Below are 19,475 nucleotides of genomic sequence, written 5' to 3'. Positions count from 1 at the left end.
TATATACACAAATGTGTGTGTATATGTATATATATATATACACACACACACACACACACACACACACACACACACACACACACACACACACACACACACACTTTTTTTTTTTTAATTTCAGCACTAAAAGATATTTCCCTTTGGCAATTAAACAAAACTAAAATAGATATAAAATTGTGTTTTTTCTTTTCTTATATTTAATTTTTTTTTATTATTATTATTTAAAGCCCCACCCCACCAATTGCAAAACAAATGACTTTTTGTTATAATAAAACATGTTCTTTACCATTTGCGCTCACTCAGCAAGAGCAGTAGCTCCGATGGTGGGTTTAGCTCAGTTAAAATAACACAGGAGAACAGCTGGAGAGAGCAGTGTACACAAAATGCAAGAGGAGACACATCCCCCCTTCCTCTCTCTAGCACAGATGGTAACTCCCGGCTTAGTCAGTTATACAAAGGCTGATTACAAGCAAGCAGACTGAGGGTCATCTCATTTTTGTAAAATATATATATATATATATATATATATATATATATATATATATATATAAAAAAAACAAATTATTAGATATACAATTGTGTTGTTTTTTCTTTATTATTATTTTTTTTAATCATTTTTATTCTCTAATTGCAAAATGGAAATTTTTTTTTATTGCTAAATTTAATTAAAAAAAAAAAAAAAAAAAAAGATTTTAATATAAAAATAAATAAATTCAACACTAAAAAATATTTCCCTTTTGCAATTAGGTAAAACTATAAAAATGATATTCAATATAAAAGTGTGTTTTTGTTTTAAATATTATATATATATATATATATATATATATATATATATATATATATATATATATATATATATATATTCCAAGATAAAGACCCCAAACTCCTTAATACCTTTCCCCTTTAATGAATGCCGCCATTTCTTACATTGCAATGAATATTATAGAAATACTGGTTTCTTGTCGCCGGGGCAGAACGCGTTCTCACAAGAGGATATCCTGATCTGTACAAGAACCTAAAGAGTGATTTGACTCGCCAACTGAAATCTCAGTTTTGGGTGAAAATGTCCTAAAAAAAATAAAAAATAAAAAAGGAAGCCTGTTTAAAAAAAAAAAAAAAAAAAAAAAAACAGGGGCTGCCATTCCAAAATGTTCTTCTAAAAATGCCATCTCCCTGGCTGTCTGTGGGTTCAGTTCTCGGCGTCGCTGACCTGGGGAACACACATAGTAGGAAGTCCTGAGCTGTAGACTTGTCCCGCGGGTCAGCGGCTTACAAAGTACTGAGCGTAACGGATGAGCATGACGACCAGGCAACCGGCATTTTCAGAAGGGATTTCCAGCCACAGCAGTTCTACACATGGTTTGTAAAGAAATCACAGTTGGTGCTCATTTATTGGCCGATGTTTTTTTATTTTTTTTGTCGCCAGTCTTCTTTAATTCCTCGTACGTTGGCGGCTCAGGGAGACTCTCCGGCTTGTCCCAGTCTCCTCCTTTGTGCTGAGGTTTGGGCAGCTCTGTAAGTGCAAATCTGTGGGGATGAGAAGAGAAGGAAATTATCGGTCAGGGCTGGAAAAAAAAAAAAAAAAAAAAAACACTTGAGATCATAGGACACCGAGCTCAGTGGAAAATGTGACCTTCTTCTAGGAGATCCTCAGCCACATGGAAGTGACCAAGTCGCTAGGAGCCCGTCACACCCCTTGGTGGTGATGGTGGGACAGATGGCTCCAGCAGAGCTAAACATTTATCAGGAGGACTTGAAAATTTAAAGCAGACCATATAATAAAGGAACAAAATAAAAATGGAAGGTGGGTCAACCTGTAATGGCGGGCATGCTTAAAGCGGTGGTTCACCCTAAATAACAAGTTTCTACCATTAAATCCAGCATACTAGCGACTCCCCGCGGGGAATGGCGTTCCTATGCAGAGGGAAGACGATTGACGGCCGGCTATGGCGCGTCACGCTTCCCGAAAATAGCCGGAGTAGGTCTCGGCTCTTCGCGGCGCTATATGGTGCCTGCGCACAGACTAGGAGCTGACTGCGCAGGCGTCGTGAAGAGCCAAGTCCTATTTCAGCTATTTTCGGGAATCGTGACGCGCCATAGCCGGCCGTCAATCATCTTCCCTCTGCATAGGAACGCCCATTCCCCGCGGGGAGTCTGAAACTTCACTACGGGATTAAACTGTGAGTACGGCGCCAAAAAATTAAATAAAGGCATACTGTAGCTCACGCTAGTATGCTTGATGGAATGCTAGAGAAAAAAAAATTTTTTTTTTTAGGGTGAACCCCCGCTTTAAGTGATATGGAGTTGCCTCTAATGTGATAGCTGGGCAAGGATCCAGAGATGCACCCCCCCCCTCCCCCACTATTAATACATGGATGTACCAACCTGCATCCATTTTTTTTCTCCCCCTTTGCTTCACTGCACCCAGAGCAACCCACCCTTTGTCCCAGTCCTGTTGGCATGTATTGTGTACTCTGAAGCAGAGTCTCCAGGTGCCTGCATGTTGGATGCTCAAAAGCGGCCATATGCATTAGAACGGTGGTCATCAACCCTGCCCCTCTCCTAGTTTCCAGGACGGCAGTGGCAGCAGGTGCCCTGTGCTGGCACATTGAGCTCCATCAGGGGTCACAAAGAGGCATCGTAGATCAGTGCCACCCTTGATGCAGACCGCCCATCAGTACCAGTGCCTGCCAGTAAGTGGCAGTCCTGTACTTTTTTTTCCCTGGTCATATGACTGACATGCTGCAATTGGGTATTGCCTTGGCATTGGTCACATGACCAATCGCTGGATAATTTTTAATCTAAAAAGGCAAGTGTAGGAGTGCTTCTTGTCACATGGGGGTTTTATTTACTGAAACTGGTACACTGAAATCTAAAGCGGCTGTGCATGGTAGCCCAGCTGTTAGCGGGCCCCGAGGACAGGGTTGATGACCACTACATTAGACCTTAAAATAAATTGCAGGCATATTTCCATGTCTGGGATTACAGCAGCTGCCCCATAGTAGTGAATGGCCATGTGATGGGTCATATGACCTGGGAAAGAAGTATAGGACTGCCACTTACGGGCAGGTACTGGTACTGATGGGTGATCTGCATCAAGGGTGGCACTGATCTATGATGCCCCTTTGTGACAAGCTCAATGTGCCAGCACAGGGCACCTGCTGCCACTCTGCGGTCCTGGAAACTAGGAGAGAGCACTGCAGCAGAGCTCCCACTTTCCCCATGTAAACACTGCATCTGAGGCAGCTGTCCCCCCCGCTGCCCAACCCCCCCCTGTCTGGCCCTGTTTACACGGAAGTTCCATCATCGCAGAGACACAGGCTGAACATGTGTCGGCACCTCATCCCGTAGCTTCTAGACGCATGCATAAGCACCATTCGACACCAAGCAGGAGATTTTCTAAAATTGGAGCGTGCGAAATCTGGTGCAGCTGTGCTTAGAAACCTATCGGCTTCCATGTTGTATTGTCAAAGTTTAATAGAACAAGCTGAAGTTAGAAGCGGATTGGCTACCATGCACAGCTGCTTTAGATTTCAGTAAATAAACACCCATGTGACAAGAAGCACTCCTACGCTTACCTTGTAGATTAAAAAATATCCAGCCATTGGTCAAGGCATTACCCAATTGCATGTCAGTCGGGGGGGGGGGGGGGGTAAGGGGGGGCAGGGAAGGGAGGGGGGACAGGAGATAGAGGGGGACTCTGGTAACACACACAGGACATGGAGCAGCACCATACAAGTGCAGTATGCCCGCAATTTTAATGTATAAAAAGTTAGAAATGCACTCACAAGGTTAAAAACAAATCCAGCATAAATGACGAATGTGGTGTTCATCTGATGTGCTCTCGGGTGGTAGCCGCAGGTCCGGGGGTGCTGGTGGCTTCCTGGTAAACTCTGAGACAGGATTGGGGGGGGGCAGATGACGTATCCAGAAGTGACCACCCGAGAGTACAGCGGATGAACACCACAATCATTATTTATGCTGGATTTGTTTAACCTTGTGAGTGCATTTCTTACCTTTTATACATTTAAATAGCAGTCATTCTGCACTTAGATGGCACTGCCCTCAGTCCTTCAGGACAGGGGGGAGACAGCTGGTGGGGAGGAAAATCCCACAGACAGATGAAATGTCATTGGTTAAAGGAGGGACCCAGCGGCCAATGCTGGGGGGTACCCATTGCTGCAGTTGCAGGCTTCAGTGCTGGGGCCCCATTACTGCCTCTACCAATGATGGGGCTTATTTTACCCTAGTCTCTCTTCCTGCTGCGACAGGACCAACATTTTGGAGTACAGCAGTAGGGTCCAGTAAAACCCAACTTCATGCAATACACCTCAATGGCCCTTGTAGATTTGGGGGGGGGGGGGGGTTGTTGGGTTATCTATGAATGAACTCTGTTTAAAGCCAATTTTAAAAGGTTTTTAGTTTGGTATCGTCACCCCGGGCACTGGATGACCTTGTCCCGGTCAAATCTCTAATTGACGGCTACTAACATGTTTAAGCTACAACAAAAAAAACGTCTTTGAAGCTCTAGCCTTGGAAGTTTCATATTAAAACCTAGTAAAAAAAACGCTCCTAAAATGTAAACCATCTCTTCAAAGAATGGGATTAGCGGGGAAATCTCCGTACCTCAATCATCGGAGCATCTTGCGGGGCGTGTGCTCTGTCAGGATGGGGGAATGCGAGTGCAACTTGTCACAAAGTGCCTTCACAACTTTTGACTTTTTCTTCACTGGAAAGAAACCTGCAACAAAGAAACAGAAAAGATTTCAACGTTAGTCTACAAAGACATACATACTTTGCAATTAGGGAGAAAAGAAAAGTTAATATAAATATATATGAAAATATAACCATTTCTGCAAAAGCATTTTTTTTTTTGTAGTCCAAAATTCTATATGTATATATTTTGGGACTACAAAAAAAAAAATCCTTTGCAGTTAGGGAGAAAAGAAAATAGTTAGATATAGATATTTATAAACTATTTTTTTTTCTCCCTAATTGCAAAAGGATTTTTATTTTTTGTAGTCCCAAAATTATGTGTGTGTATATACTTTTGCAATTAGGGAGAAAATATATATTTAATTTAAATATATATATATATATATATATATACACACACACACACACACACACACACATATATACACACACACACACACACACAAAAAATATTTTCCCCCTTCTCCCTAATTGCAAAAGGATTTTTTTTTTTCCCCCCCAAAATTATATTTATATATATATATTTATTTTTTATTTTTTTGAGAGTGTATCTTTCCTTTCTTACATTTTTCTACACTTTATTTTTATGTGCATTTACAAAAATAAAATTTCTGGAAATGTATAGGGCCCCCCGTCGTACCCTTCAGTGCACAGACTTAGCAAAAAAAAACAAACAAAGCATTCATGGCACGAAACTCAAGAATAGTGAAAGAGCACCCCCCCCATGACGGGTATTTTATTTGCCTGTGCCTCCCCCCCCCCCCAGACACCTGTGTGCATATACCGAGTGGCCTGACACACAAAAGCACATTAAGAAATGTATAAATACAATGCATTGAAAGCCACGGTGCAGGTCACAAGATCACCTTCTTTTTTATGCTTCTCTGCGTTTCGCATAAAACTCCAAAATCCTGATATCTCGTAAGGAGGAAAAAATATTTAATTTAAAAAATACTTTTATTTTTTTGACGAATTTATATATATATTACATACATACATACATACATACATACATACATACACACTCGTAAAAAAAAATAAAAAAAAAAAAGTAACCCATGGAAGGAGCAACATTTTTTTTATTTTTTCCCTTTTTTTTTTTGGTGCCCTTTGAAAGTATAAGTCTAGGGGGATGATGGGTGGGGGGGTTGGTGGAGAGCAGGTGTACTTTTAATCCTGCAGGTGCTTAGTTGTAACTGAAGATTAGATTGGTTTCTTTGAAGCTTTATGTACCCTCCCCCCCCCCCAAAAAAAAAGACCCACTACAAGGGAATTTGTATTAGCGAAACTAGAAAGGGATTTATAAAAAAAAAGGTGTACACAAAAGAGATAACCAAAGATGAGTGTTCCAGTCCTAAAGGATCTGAAAATTTAAAGCTGAACTCCAGGCACAAAAATAAATTTAAATATAATTTTTCAATAGTAAAAAAAATAAAATAAAAGTGCCGAAAATGGCATGATGCATCTCACCGACTTCAATGAATGAATTTTTATTTTGGTGCACCACTTGCATACAGTAATTACTGTTCTGCACATAGTCTGTGCAGTGTTTTGAGAGGGTCCCAGCAGGCTCCACCCACTGATAAGAAAATTACTGCGCTAGATATAAAAATACAATACTCAATATGTCACAAAAGTATCATAGAATATATATATATATATATATATATATATATATATATATATATATATATATATATATATATATATATATATATATATATATATATAAAAAATTATATTTTTATATATAACAATTTCTATGATACTTTTGTGACATATTGAGTATTGTATGTTTGTCCAGTATATTTATATTTTATATCTGATCAATATCTAGCGTGGCAATTTTCTTATCAGTGTTTGTTGCTTTTTTTGCTGTTTAGCAAGTCTTGTTCTACAGCCGATATCAACTTCTACATCCATAGGCGTTAAGGTTTTATACATTTTTATAATATTATAATAATTTTTATATAATTAGGCCCCACCCACTACAGGATGCCTGCAGAAAAGTACATGAGGGGGCGGAGACAAGCCCAAAATGCTTTCCTGTGGCGGAATAGGATGGCATTACCATGATGACATCCCCACGGCTTAATGTTCTCGTGACCGTTGGAGGGGGTTTGGGTACTTCTTTGTCTGGGTTGAAATTTGCTAACCCAGTTGGTATTGATGCCCTGGGATTAGGCCAACACTAGGGTTGTCTGGATATTCTTCCCCTTCTCCACAGTTGGCATTAACATGTACACTTGAGCAATCCAAGCATGCAATGATTGTTTGCACAAACGATTGTTCGCCAGTTGAAACTTCCGACCGTCATCTAATCTGCATGCATGGCTTAACCTTTTGCCCCGGTCTATCTCCGTACTAAACGCTGCCCAACAATGGAAAGCGAGTGTGCATCATTGAAAGTATGGATTCACATCAGAAATTCACAGAGGAGGTGGTGGGGGAAGAGTTTCCAAAGTGTACAAAAACCTACCAGTGAAATATATAATGGAGAACCCAATTATCTGCTAAAGGCAACCCCCCCCCCCCCCCCCCCACCCCTACCGTACAACGATCCGGTCATTCAGAAGACCCCGTACCACTGCCCACCTACTATCTACTCTGGACTCCCAACAAAACATTCTAGACCGGGGGGGGGGGGGGGGGGGTCTACAAATTTTCTAAACAAAAGTTTAATATCCTTCAGACTTTAGGGGGGGGGGGGGCCCAGACTGTGGCCAATAGTAGAAAATGCCCCGGCATTGGTAACAATGGCCCGTCATTAAGCGCCAGTGGGAGAAATAGGGCAACCCCCCCGTCATTGGGCGCCAGTGGGAGGAATAGGGCCACCCCCCGTCATTGGGCGCCAGTGGGAGGAATAGGGCCCCCCCATCGTCATTGGGCGCCAGTGGGAGGAATAGGGCCGCCACCCCCCGTCATTGGGCGCCAGTGGGAGGAATAGGGCCACCCCCCGTCATTGGGCGCCAGTGGGAGGAATAGGGCCCCCCCATCGTCATTGGGCGCCAGTGGGAGGAATAGGGCCGCCACCCCCCGTCATTGGGCGCCAGTGGGAGGAATAGGGCCGCCACCCCCCCGTCATTGGGCGCCAGTGGGAGGAATAGGGCCGCCACCCCCCCCGTCATTGGGCGCCAGTGGGAGGAATAGGGCCGCCACCCCCCCGTCATTGGGCGCCAGTGGGAGGAATAGGGGCAAGGCACGGAAGTTTGGAGAGCACCGTTCTAGGGGACACTTAACCCCCCCCCCCCCAAGCCTACCTGGACCCCCCCCCCTACACCAGTGCACACAGAATATATAGATCAGGAACCCCCCATGTCAAGACAGATTTTACGCTTCAGTTGATGTATGGCAGGGGAACAGGAAGGCAAAAAATGTTTTGTATATAAACAATAAGTCACAATTTTTTAGAAGATCTAAAGCGCAAGGAGAAAAATTGCATGGAATTCCCCCCCACTCCATTTGTCCATCATCCCCCGGACTGAAAGTGCGAGCAACCCAGTTTTGCAGTTGTCACCACGGGGGACACCTGTTCCAGTGACAACTGCCGAGAGGATCTCCTTTCACAATTTGTTGTCCACAAAAAAAAGGTGGGGGTTCAAGGATAAAAATAAAATCACCACCACTACATTGAGAGGCCTCGACAGTTGGCAATGAGAACAGAGATTTTTTTTACCAGCTAAAGCTAAAAGTAAATAGTATTTTTTTTTTGGAAGTAAAAGTACAGGTTTATTAAGTAGCATAAGAAAAAGCTCAATCAAATGGAATACATTTAATTAAAAGGATCAATACAAGGGCTAAAAAAAAAAAAAAAAAAAATCAATATATAAAATCAATATATAAAATCTATGACAATGGTAAGAGGTCAAATGGAGGATTTGTAATGGAACCAAATTCAATGCTGCCCCAAAGCTAGAGAACTACATCTGCTCCAAAGTGAGCATCTTGTGGACAAAAAGCTGAAGCACCTCCTAGCAGTGAGGGAACCTCGGCAAAACAAAATATATACAATACAATCCAGAGTTTGGATAGACAAGCTTTGGCCCAACCTATGGAGCAACACAAATCTGCGGGGACTAGAAGTAAGTGGGCCTCAGGTATCTGCTTATCCTGAGTGCCTCAACATAGTTCTTGACTGGCGGAATTTGGTGTGACCCTGTGTATGCAAGACAGCTTGAGCGGAATTCCGTCTGAGAGTTTCAGAGATTAAAGCGGAGGTTCTACCGATTTTTTTTTAACAAATACGGCAGCAGCTGACTTTTAAAAAAATGGACACTTACCTGTCCAGCGCGCCCGCGATGTCAGCAGCCGAGGCTGAGCAATCGCTCGGTCCTCGGCTGCTACCGCCGCCATCCGCGGTGAGGGAACCAGGAAGGGAAGCCTGATGGCTTCACTGCCCGATTCCCTACTGCGCATGTGGGAGGATCGCGGCGCGCCGTCACTGGTCCCCGCTCTCTCCTGGGAACAGTGTTTTCCAGAAGACAGCGGGGGGAGTGACGTCACAGGCTGGATTCCCAGCGGGGATCAGACCCGGAAGTGGTGCAAATACCTGTCTCAGACAGGTATCTGCACCCCACTAAAAAGGTGCCAAATGTGTCACCGGAGGGGGGGAGCGATCCAAAAAGCGGAGGTTCACTTTTTGTGTGAACCTCCGCTTTAAAGACTCTAAACCTGCTCTGTAACTTTCCCCCTGTACACACGAGAGGTTTTCCCGTAGGGAAAACTGCGGTGAGAGCTTTGGCTGGGAATCCCGGCCGTGTGTATGCTCCATCGCAGTTTTTCCTGTCGGGATTCCCGGCCAAAAAGCTCTCATAGCAGTTTTCCTGCCGGGAAAACCGGTCGGGTGTACGAGGCATTCTTCATGGAGTTCTGCACAGAACAGTCAAAGAGCAGCCGAGCAAAGCAGTGTGCCCAAGATGCATTAGTCAGAGTAGTAGCAATCCAGTGCCTGACCAGTCTTATAGGAGTTAAGACGGAATTGTCAAACCCCCCCCAAATTCACTGGCCACCGACTTAATACGATTTGAACGACTCGGTTTCATCTCTTTGGAGCTCTACACTTCAGGTCGATTCCCATGGTCCTTCAAAAAGTAAAAAAGCACAACCTTGGCCTAGAAGCAGCCAGCTGGCCACATTGGCACCTCCAAGTATTACCCAAGGTCCCTCAACAGGTGAGCAACCGTGGTCTAGGGTTGGCCTGCTTGGTGACATTGACACCAAGTTATTGCCAAAAAGGTTCCTCAGTGGGTAGAGGGCAACCTAACCCTGGTCTATGAGCAGCTGGGTAGCCACATTGACACTTCACACCTCAACATGTAGAAGACCACCCTGGTCTTTTTTTTCCCCTTCTTCATAATAAGGCCACCCTGGTCCATGAGCAGCTGGATAACCACATGACACGTCTACATGTTGAGGAACCTTTGGCAATAACGTGAAGTGTCAAGGTGGCTACCCAGCTGCTCATGGACCAGGGTGGCCTTATTATGAAGAAGGAAAAAAACATGTTGAGGAACCTTTGGCAACAACTTGAAGTGTCAATGTGGCTACCCAGCTGCTCATGGACCAGGGTGGCCTTATTATGAAGAAGGAAAAAAACATGTTGAGGAACCTTTGGCAACAACTTGAAGTGTCAATGTGGCTACCCAGCTGCTCATAGACCAGGGTGGCCTTATTGTGAAGAAAACAAAATTTAAAAAGACCAGGGTGGTCTTCTGCATGTTGAGGAACCTTTGGTAATTATATGAAGACAACCCTGGTCTTTCTTCTTCACAATAATGCCACCCTGGTCTATGAGCAGCTGGGTGGCCATATTGACACCTCTAGTCATTACCAAAAGGTCCTTAAAATGGGTAGAGAGCAACTGCAGTCTAGGAGAAGTCTACTGGCCACAAGGAGACCTCAAACTGCCATTTCCGTCAATAAATTTAGACGACCCCCCAGACCCCCCAGCACCACTCCAGATCAACCCCGTCTCACAAGTATCTCTAGGCGAATTGAATGAATGAGTAACTTGTATAGCGCTACAAATGCAAACTAAATCGCCCCAGGGCGCTTGCACTTTAGCTTTTAAGTGATAAGATTAAACAGTTACTACAGAAAATTTAAAAATAAAATTTGTTGCATAATCAAAAACTTTAAAAACACTTTTTACATTTAAAAAAATTAGATTGTTGTACTTTTTTATAGCCCGACTTGTATTCCACTTTAAGAACCTTCGGGGGCTCCAATGTATTGTCTGGCCCAGGGGAGAAAAAATAAATAAAAAAAAAAGTTAATTAAATGCGCTTTTAGTTTTGTTCAGGATCCACTAAATCTTCCCCATTTAGGGCAAGTGATTTGACAGCTCCTTGCAGCATTGTACGTCTGCTTGGCTCAGCTGAGATCAGCAGGCCACAAAACTGCTGTGCCAGCACTTCTATTGTACTGGCGGAAAGGCAGCCAAAAGGGAGGGAGGGGGGGGGGGGGGGGGCGGGGCGGCCCAAGCTCCCAGGACAAAGTGAAGAGTCTCCAAAACGCCCTGCTGCAAAAAAAACACTGCAGATCCGACTTGGCAAACTGAGATTTTTGGATTGCGTGCCCTCAGCCAGTTGAATATAAATTAGACCCCCAACCCCCCCCCCCCACCATTTCTGTCGGCGAAGGATATATTATACACATTTTTGCAGTTGAGCAATTCCAACATTCATGTTTATTTGTTCAATATCTTGATAGTTGCAGGATTAGTTCTGTGGACAAACCACCTGCAGCATCATTTTGCCCAAGTGGGCATGCCTATGCCCTAAACGGGTATACTGGAGTAAGGATAAAAAATCATATGGAGCAATCCATTGGATAATAATTATTTTCAAGATTGGTCACCTAGGATGTGTCTACAGTTGGGACACAGATAAGATCTTACTGCGACAGACCACAAGAAAAAGTGCTCTTGTATCTATGGTTGGCCTTCAAACGTTGCAACACTGGATATTGGATACATTTTTCTTTTGTTAGATCTGCTGTCTGGTTAAAAAAAAAGGACCTACATTCTCAATACAACCACCTTGTTAGTCTGTCTCGGTGTTGAAGATGCCCCATATGCTTACCCTACATCATGGGTCCTCAAAACGATGGCCCTCCAGTTGTTCAGGAACTACAATGCCCATCATGCCTAGTCAGGTCAGCGAATGTCGGAGTCTTACAAGATTCTAGTTCAGAGGTTCTCAACCAGGGTTCCATGGAACCCTGAGGTTCCCTCAGAGGTTGCTAGGGGTTCCTTGAGCAATTTATGCTTCTCAGATGAGTTCCCACTGACATGAATAATCTTTTTAGCCATCTATAAACGGGGTATTTCTTCCCAATGTTCACAAGTGTAAGCAGGGGGCGGCCTGACCATTCAGGCACTGCCCGAGGGCCCAATGCCACTAGGGCCCCCCCATCAGGGTTGCCAGCCTCAGTAAAGCCAGAGACAGTATGTAAAAATCTTTTTTTTTTTTCCTCTGTCCCTGAAATGTCCCTTACGTCTAAAAAAAAAAAATCCCAAGATTATAGCTGCCCCGCCGTTCCAGTACCTTTTTAGTGTGTGTGTGTGTGTATGTGTATATGCATACTGTATGGCCCCATAATCTCCTATTGCCTGGGGGCCCCACGAGTTATCAGTCTGCCCCTGGGTGTAAGGAGCACTCGTTCCACTGACCATCATGTATCACGAGTTGTAGATATATAGTCATTTTTTTAGCAGGGGGTTCGTTGAGATCAGAAAGTCATCTCAAGGGTTCCTCTGTTAAAAATGCTGTTCTAGAAAAAAAAAGTACCTGCCCAGGACCAGACAGAGCAATAATTGGCTCCCTCTGCCCTTATAGACAATCAGTGCCTCACCAGACAGACCCCCCCCCCCCCCCCCTTGACCATAGCTAGGAACTGAAGGATCGTGATGCATCATCCCAACGGTTTACAGAAAGACTGTTACTCCGATGCATGTATGCTACATTCATATAAGGGGGGGGGGGGGGTCAAAAAGTTTGAGGTTAGGCCTGCTATTTTATTGAAAGGTACCAGTCACCCACCTGACATGTTTCCTTTATATATCTAAGGGACTCTATTGTAGAGAGGTCAACACACCCACTACGAGAAACTCCTACTTTTCTTCCTGGACTTTTTTTTATTCTTTTCACATTATTAAATGGAGATGAACAGCAACAGTATGTACCAGGGACAAAGGGCCGGTTTACTGTCCTTCAGATTTTTGAGGGGGGCAGACTGTGGCCTGTGCGAGTAAAGAATGCCCCATCGTTGGGGGTCATTGGGAGGAATAGCGCCCCAAATAGCGTGCCTCAACGCCCGGGGATCATTGGGGAGGCATGGCGCCCCATCGCCCGGGGATCATTGGGGAGGCATGGCGCCCCAAATAGCGTGCCCCAACGCCTGGGGATCATTGAGAGGAATAGCGCCCCATCGCCCGGGGGATCATTGAGGAGAAATAGCGCCCCATCGCCCGGGGGTCATTGAGAGAAATAGCGCACCATCGTTGGGGATCATTGAGAGGAATAGCGCACCATCGTTGGGGATCATTGGAGAGGAATAGCGCACCATTGTTGATATTAGTGACAGGAATTACGCCCCTTTGGTGTAAAAGGAATAGTTCCTTGCATCAGTGGGAGAAATAGTGTCCGAGGTGCCCGCAGTTTGGAGACCACTGGAGTACACAAAAGTTGTGGGACACGTAGAACTTTTAGGTGGACAGAAATTACGGAAGGGGGAATTTTGCGTTTGGAGAATAGAGGTCACATAGGACGTCAGAGACTTTGTAACCAAAAACTCATCAGTTTTGTAAACTTCCAGATTTGCAGATTCTGCTGTCTGCAATTTATTTGGTGTCCTAAAAATGAGGGCAAAAAAAAGAGGAACTAGAAGAGTCATATTAAAAACTAAAGTCCCACCAACACCAGAAGCTGCAGAATCTCCTCTCAGCTATATTACTGTACGTAGTAAATGGGATTTCACGGTGGAGAGGGCAGGTCTCCAACAAGCAGGTGATGCAATATTCAGCCAAAGACTGCAATCAGGGTGTAGCAATCGTAAAGCAGCGCTTACATCTCCAGTGTCCCAAAATCAGTGTAAAAAAAAGTGTAGCAATGCCTCCAGTACACAAGTGAGGCGAATCAGTGTTAGGACACAATCCTGGAAGAACCGCAACAAAGCCACGGCGAGTGACACAATGCAGCCAGTAAATACAATGCAACCGGCAGAGCAGGGGAGGGGAGGGCAGAGGGGAACTGAGGATACAGCAAGATTCTATCAAGACAGATTACTCCCAATGCTGCCTAACAAAAAAGGAGCACCTTTAGAATGCAGAGGAGAGGGGCTGGCCAAAATCCCAACAATGAAATTTATTGGACCCATTACAGGAATAGGGGGGGATGCATCAGTTGAGATGCATTGCAAGACCGACAACACCATTTCTAATAATTGATTTGATTTAAAACCTATTCAGAAGTTTGGGGACATTTAAGATTGATAGTCGAGTCAAAAATGGCGTGTTTCTTTTTAAGACAAAATATATATATATATATATATATATAACATTTTTAAATAAATTCTGCATGAGAATGATGCCCAATTTAGAACTTTAGCTTTTATTGAAAAGCATAAAACGGTCCGTTACCTTCCACGAAAAAAAAAAAAAATAAAAAAAAAAAAAAATAAAAAAAAAAAAAGGGATTACAATCTAACAAAGGATGATTAAAAAAAAAAAAAAAAAAAAAAAAAAAAAAAAGAAAAATTGGTCAGATCAGCTGACTGGATTAAAAGTAGCATCATAGAATAGCTGGGACACATGGTTAATGTGTATATAGACCCCCATTATTATTAAATTGTAAGGGTAATAATAAAAATGGAGTCATTACCTCTCAAAAAAAAATAATTATATATATAATTATATATATATATATATATATATATATATATATATATATATATATATATATATATATATATATATATATATATTATATATATATATATATATAAAAAATAAATAATAGTAGATATGGCAGGATACATTGTAATGTGTATATAGACAACATCACAGGGTAATAATAGATATGGCCGGATACATTGTAACCATCATTACAGGGTTTTATCATCGATATGCCAGGGAAATAGGGAAAAACATCAGGGGAGTTACCGTCTATTATCTGTTTTTAGTGGTATGTTAGTCTTTTTTTGTATGGTATTTGTAAAGAAAAAAAAAAAAATCTATAAAAGTTTAAGATTATTAAAGTAAATAATCTTATACTTTATGGATTTTTCTTTACAAATACCATACAAAAAAAAACAAAAAAAAAAAAAAAAACACAAACCTACCAATAAAAACAAACAGATAATAGGAGGTAGATCCCCTGATTTCTCTCTCTCTCTCTCCCCCCCCCCCCCCCATTGCCAAAAAAATAAATAAAAAACACTTAATCCTCTTGCATTTTATTGTATTACAACTATAGTGTCTCCCTTTTTATATTGTAAAGCGCTACATAACTGTTGGCGGCTTTATAAATCCTGTATAAGAACATGGTGATAATAGGCCACGGTATACCATATAAATGTGTATATAGACATTGTTACAGGGCAATATTGATTGGGTGGGATACATGGCAACATGTATATAGACATCATTACTGGGTTCATATAAATAGATAGGCCGGGATACATTTTAACAATGTCTATAGACCCCATTACAGGGTGATTATAATAGATTGGGTGGGATACATTGCAATGTGTATATAGACAACATTACAGGGTAATAATAAAAATAGAGTCATTACCTCTCAAAAAAATAAAATAAAAAAAGATATGGCAGGATACATTGCAATGAGCATATAGACAACATTACAGGGTAATAATAGATATGGAAGGATACATTGTAATGTGTATATAGACAACATTACAGGGTAATAATAGATATGGAAGGATACATTGTAATGTGTATATAGACAACATTACAGGGTAATAATAGATATGGAAGGATACATTGTAATGTGTATATAGACAACATTACAGGGTAATAATAGATATGGAGTCATTACCTCTCAAAAAAAAGGATACATCGCAACGTGTATATAGACATCAATACAGGGTAATCTAATTAATATGCCAGTATACATTGCAACGTGTATATAGACCCCATAGGTATAGATATGCCTGGATACATTGTAACATCATGTACATAGACATTACAGGGTAATATAATAGATGGGCCAGGATACATTGTGTAACCAAGTATATAGACATCATTACAAGGTTTTATCATTGATGTGCCAGGGATACATTGTAATGTGTATATGGACATCATTACAGGGTAATCTAATATGCCAGGGATACATTGTAACCAAGTATATAGACCCGATTACAAAGGTAATATTATAGATATGCCAGGATACATTGTATACATAGACATTACAGTGTAATAGAATAGATGGGCCAGGATACGTTATAACAATCTTGGCCAACTTGAGGTATGATGTAACAATAATCCATCAAGACACAACAGTAACAATGGAACAATGTAAAATGCTCCATCAGGCAAAGGACACTGGAAGGATAACAGGCTACAATGTAACTCTAACAGCCACCACTAGGATAACCAAGGCAGAACATTTGGATTGTAAACAGAGAGCTCCCATTACCATCTAATGTATCATAATAGGTCCTCTCTCAGTACAAAGGGTGTATATAGAACAGGATACAATGTAACAACTGGGGGGAAGCAAAGAAAAGAGCCAACACCACCTGTGCAGTGCAGCAGAAGGTAACATAGATGTGAGGATTGAGGTTATGGAAAAACCAAAAATGTGTTAGTGTCAGCCGGAAATACATTGTACACCAGCAAATCGCTTTACTTATTGATCCATTCACCAAACCAACATGGGTGAACCGGAAACACATTGTACATGATCAATCGATCGGATGATTGATCGATCCACCCATACAACATGGGCCAACCGGAAATACGTTGTACATAAGCGCAATCCCTTTGCTCATTGATCTATTCAACTAAAATGGATCAACCGAAATACATTGTACATGATCAATGGATCTGATCATTGATCTATCCCCCCAGCCAACACGGGTCAACTGGAAGTACATGGTATGTGATCGACTGCTCTGATCATTGATCTATCCCCCCCCCCCCCAAAACCAACACAGGTCAACCGGAAACACATTGTACATGATCAATCGATTTGATCGTTTATCCGCCCAAATATGGGCCGACCGGAAATACATTGTACATGATCAATCGATCTGATCATTGATCTATCCCCCCCAACCAACACGGGTCAACTGGAAGTACATGGTATGTGATCGACTGCTCTGATCATTGATCTATCCCCCCAACCAACACGGGTCAACCGGAAACACATTGTACATGATCAATCGATTTGATCGTTTATCTATCCGCCCAAACATGGGCCAACCGGAAATACATTGTACATGATCAATCGATTTGATCTATTCAACCAAAATACGTTGTACGCGATCAGTCGATCTGATCATTGACCAACATGTGTCAGCCGCAAAATACATTGTACATGATCGATTGCTGTGACCATTGATCTTCCAGTTGACCCATGTTGGTTGGTTGGGGGGGGGGGGGGGAATAGATCAATGATTAGAGCAATCGATCGTGTACAATGTACTTCGTTGCCTTGTGTTGGTTTGGAGGGATAGTACATTGTACATGATTGATTGCTCCGATCATCGATTATCCCCCCCCCCAACCAACATGGGTCATCCGAAAATACATTGTGTATACGATTGATCGCTCTGATAAGTGACATATCCACCCGATCAACTGGAAGCACATTGTACACAATCGTTCGCTTTGATCCCTGATCTATCCACCCGATCAATTCGGGTCAACTGGGAATCCAGTGTAAAAGATTTAATCACACCGATCGCCGATCTATCCAAGCAACCAATGCCAACTGGAAATGCATTGCGCATAATCCATCACGTCGATTATTGGTCCATCCACCCAATTTGGTTCACCTTGAACGCGATCGTACGTGATCCCTGATCTATCCGACCAAGCAACTGGAAATCCATCGATCGCTGATCTATCCGACCAAGCAACTGGAAATCCATCGATCGCTGATCTATCCGACCAAGCAACTGGAAATCCATTGATCGCCGATCTATCCGCTTAATCGGTTTCCAAAAAAACAATTGATTAATAATTGGTTAGCAATGCATGACATTGTAGGATAAACGGATACAATGTAACATCCCTGTGAATAGTAAACAGCCCTTTCTGATCGGTTTTTGCTCCAACAATGTAACATTACCTGTAATATGAGACACGGGGTGGCTCCTCTTGCAGGGTCCACTGCTGGCACTGAGGGCAGGCTGGGTCCTGTTGGGTTGAGTGCTGGAACTGGGGGCAGGCTGGACAATGGCAGCAGGTTGGGTGCTGTTGGGGAGTTCAGTGCTGGCATTGGGGGCAGGCTGGGGGCTGCTGCTGGCGGCCTGGCACCGTTGGCTGGCCTTGGGCTCAGGTTGGGTCGCTTGGCACCGCTGGCTGGCATTGGGCTCAGGCTGGGTGCTGGCACTGGTTGCAGGCTGGCTGGCATTAGGGGGAATGCAGTTGGCATTGGGTGCAGTCTGGGTGCTGGCACTGGGTTCAGTCTGGGTGTCCCCAGGGCCCTGTAGGGTGTTGTTGGTGCCCCTCACCCTGTGGGGTGCCCTGTAGAAGGCTGGCACCGAGTCCCCCCCTCTCTCCTCCCAGACATAGCGGCTGCTGGGCAGGGGCACCTCCCTGTGGAAGTCGAAGTCCCACCTGCGGCTGCTCTCCTCTTCTATCTCCCGCAGCCTGCTGTGCAGCTCCCGGCTCAGCTCGGCATGATCCACCGGTCCGAACAGGCTCCTGCACACCGCGGGGCCCGGCCTGGGGGCCACTTCTGCCTGCTGTACATTGCACATCTTCTTTATTTATTTTTTCCTCCCAGGGGCCAAACGCGATCACCTTCCCGGCTGCTCCTCCACCCTGTCCGCCCGGCTGCGGCTCAACCAGGGGACAATCGCTGTTTTCTACACACACTCAGGGGCCCCGCCCAAAACACAGGGCAGGGCCCGCCCCCGGCGCGCAGCGATTGGACGCCCCGAGGTGTAACGCTAACACAGCTGATTCCGCTGCGAAGGGGTGGAGTCAGGCCACGCCCACTCTGCACTCATCGGAGGGGGAAAGGGAGGGTTCAGGTTACTCTACTACGAGCCTGAGAGACAGGCGTCTGCTGGGTCCTAGAGGGAGAACTCCCTGCATAGAGAAGAGCAGATCGGGGTTATAAACAAAGCCTGGATCCAGCTGGGGAACTTTCCAAAAAGGGAAATTCCTTTAAGAGAAAATTTAAGGCTGGGGCTTGTAAACATTTCACTAATCAGAAGCATGAGGCATGGAAAAAGCTGGTCATAGACCCTAGATCAGGGGTGCCCAACCAGTGGCCCGAGGGCCAGCGGCGGCTGGTGCTCAAAATTTGGGCAGGCGCAAACAAACTGAAAAATTCAGAAAAAAAAAAAAAAAAAAACAATTGCCACCACTGTGCCCATCAATTGTCCCCACTGTGCCATAAAATGCTGCCACTGTGTGTCCCCCGCCCACCATCTGCCAGGCACTTACCTTGTCTCGATGGGGCAGCGGGTGTCGGTAGCGGGCGCCCCACTGTGCCATCAATTGCCCCCACTGTGCCCCCCGCCCACCATCTGCCAGGCACTTACCCTGTCTCGATGGGGCA

General features: G+C 43.7%; 1 protein-coding gene across 1 annotated transcript; it reads right to left on the bottom strand.

Annotated features, from left to right (window-relative positions):
• Positions 1–850: 850 nt before the first annotated feature.
• LOC120917038 (cyclin-dependent kinase inhibitor 1B-like) lies at positions 851–18,805 on the bottom strand. Its single transcript, XM_040328031.1, has 3 exons — positions 18,033–18,805; positions 4,627–4,741; positions 851–1,527 (listed from the first exon to the last, which is right to left on the bottom strand). The coding sequence occupies exons 1-2, from the start codon at positions 18,664–18,666 to the stop codon at positions 4,632–4,634; spliced, it is 744 nt and encodes a 247-aa protein (XP_040183965.1). The 5' UTR covers positions 18,667–18,805; the 3' UTR covers positions 851–1,527; positions 4,627–4,631.
• Positions 18,806–19,475: the final 670 nt, after the last annotated feature.

Source organism: Rana temporaria, chromosome 11, assembly GCF_905171775.1.
Source record: "Rana temporaria chromosome 11, aRanTem1.1, whole genome shotgun sequence".
Lineage (NCBI taxonomy): Eukaryota > Metazoa > Chordata > Amphibia > Anura > Ranidae > Rana > Rana temporaria.
This window is presented reverse-complemented; position numbering and strand designations above follow the sequence as displayed.

What these genes read in the sequence shown, in the direction of transcription:
- LOC120917038 (XM_040328031.1), bottom strand. Translation starts at nt 18,666, where the DNA reads ATGTGCAATGTACAGCAGGCAGAAGTGGCCCCCAGGCCGGGCCCCGCG. An exon ending in CCCCGTGTCTCATATTACAG is followed by an intron (nt 4,742 to 18,032) that starts GTAATGTTACAT and finishes TCTTTGTTGCAG; the next exon opens with GTTTCTTTCCAGTGAAGAAA.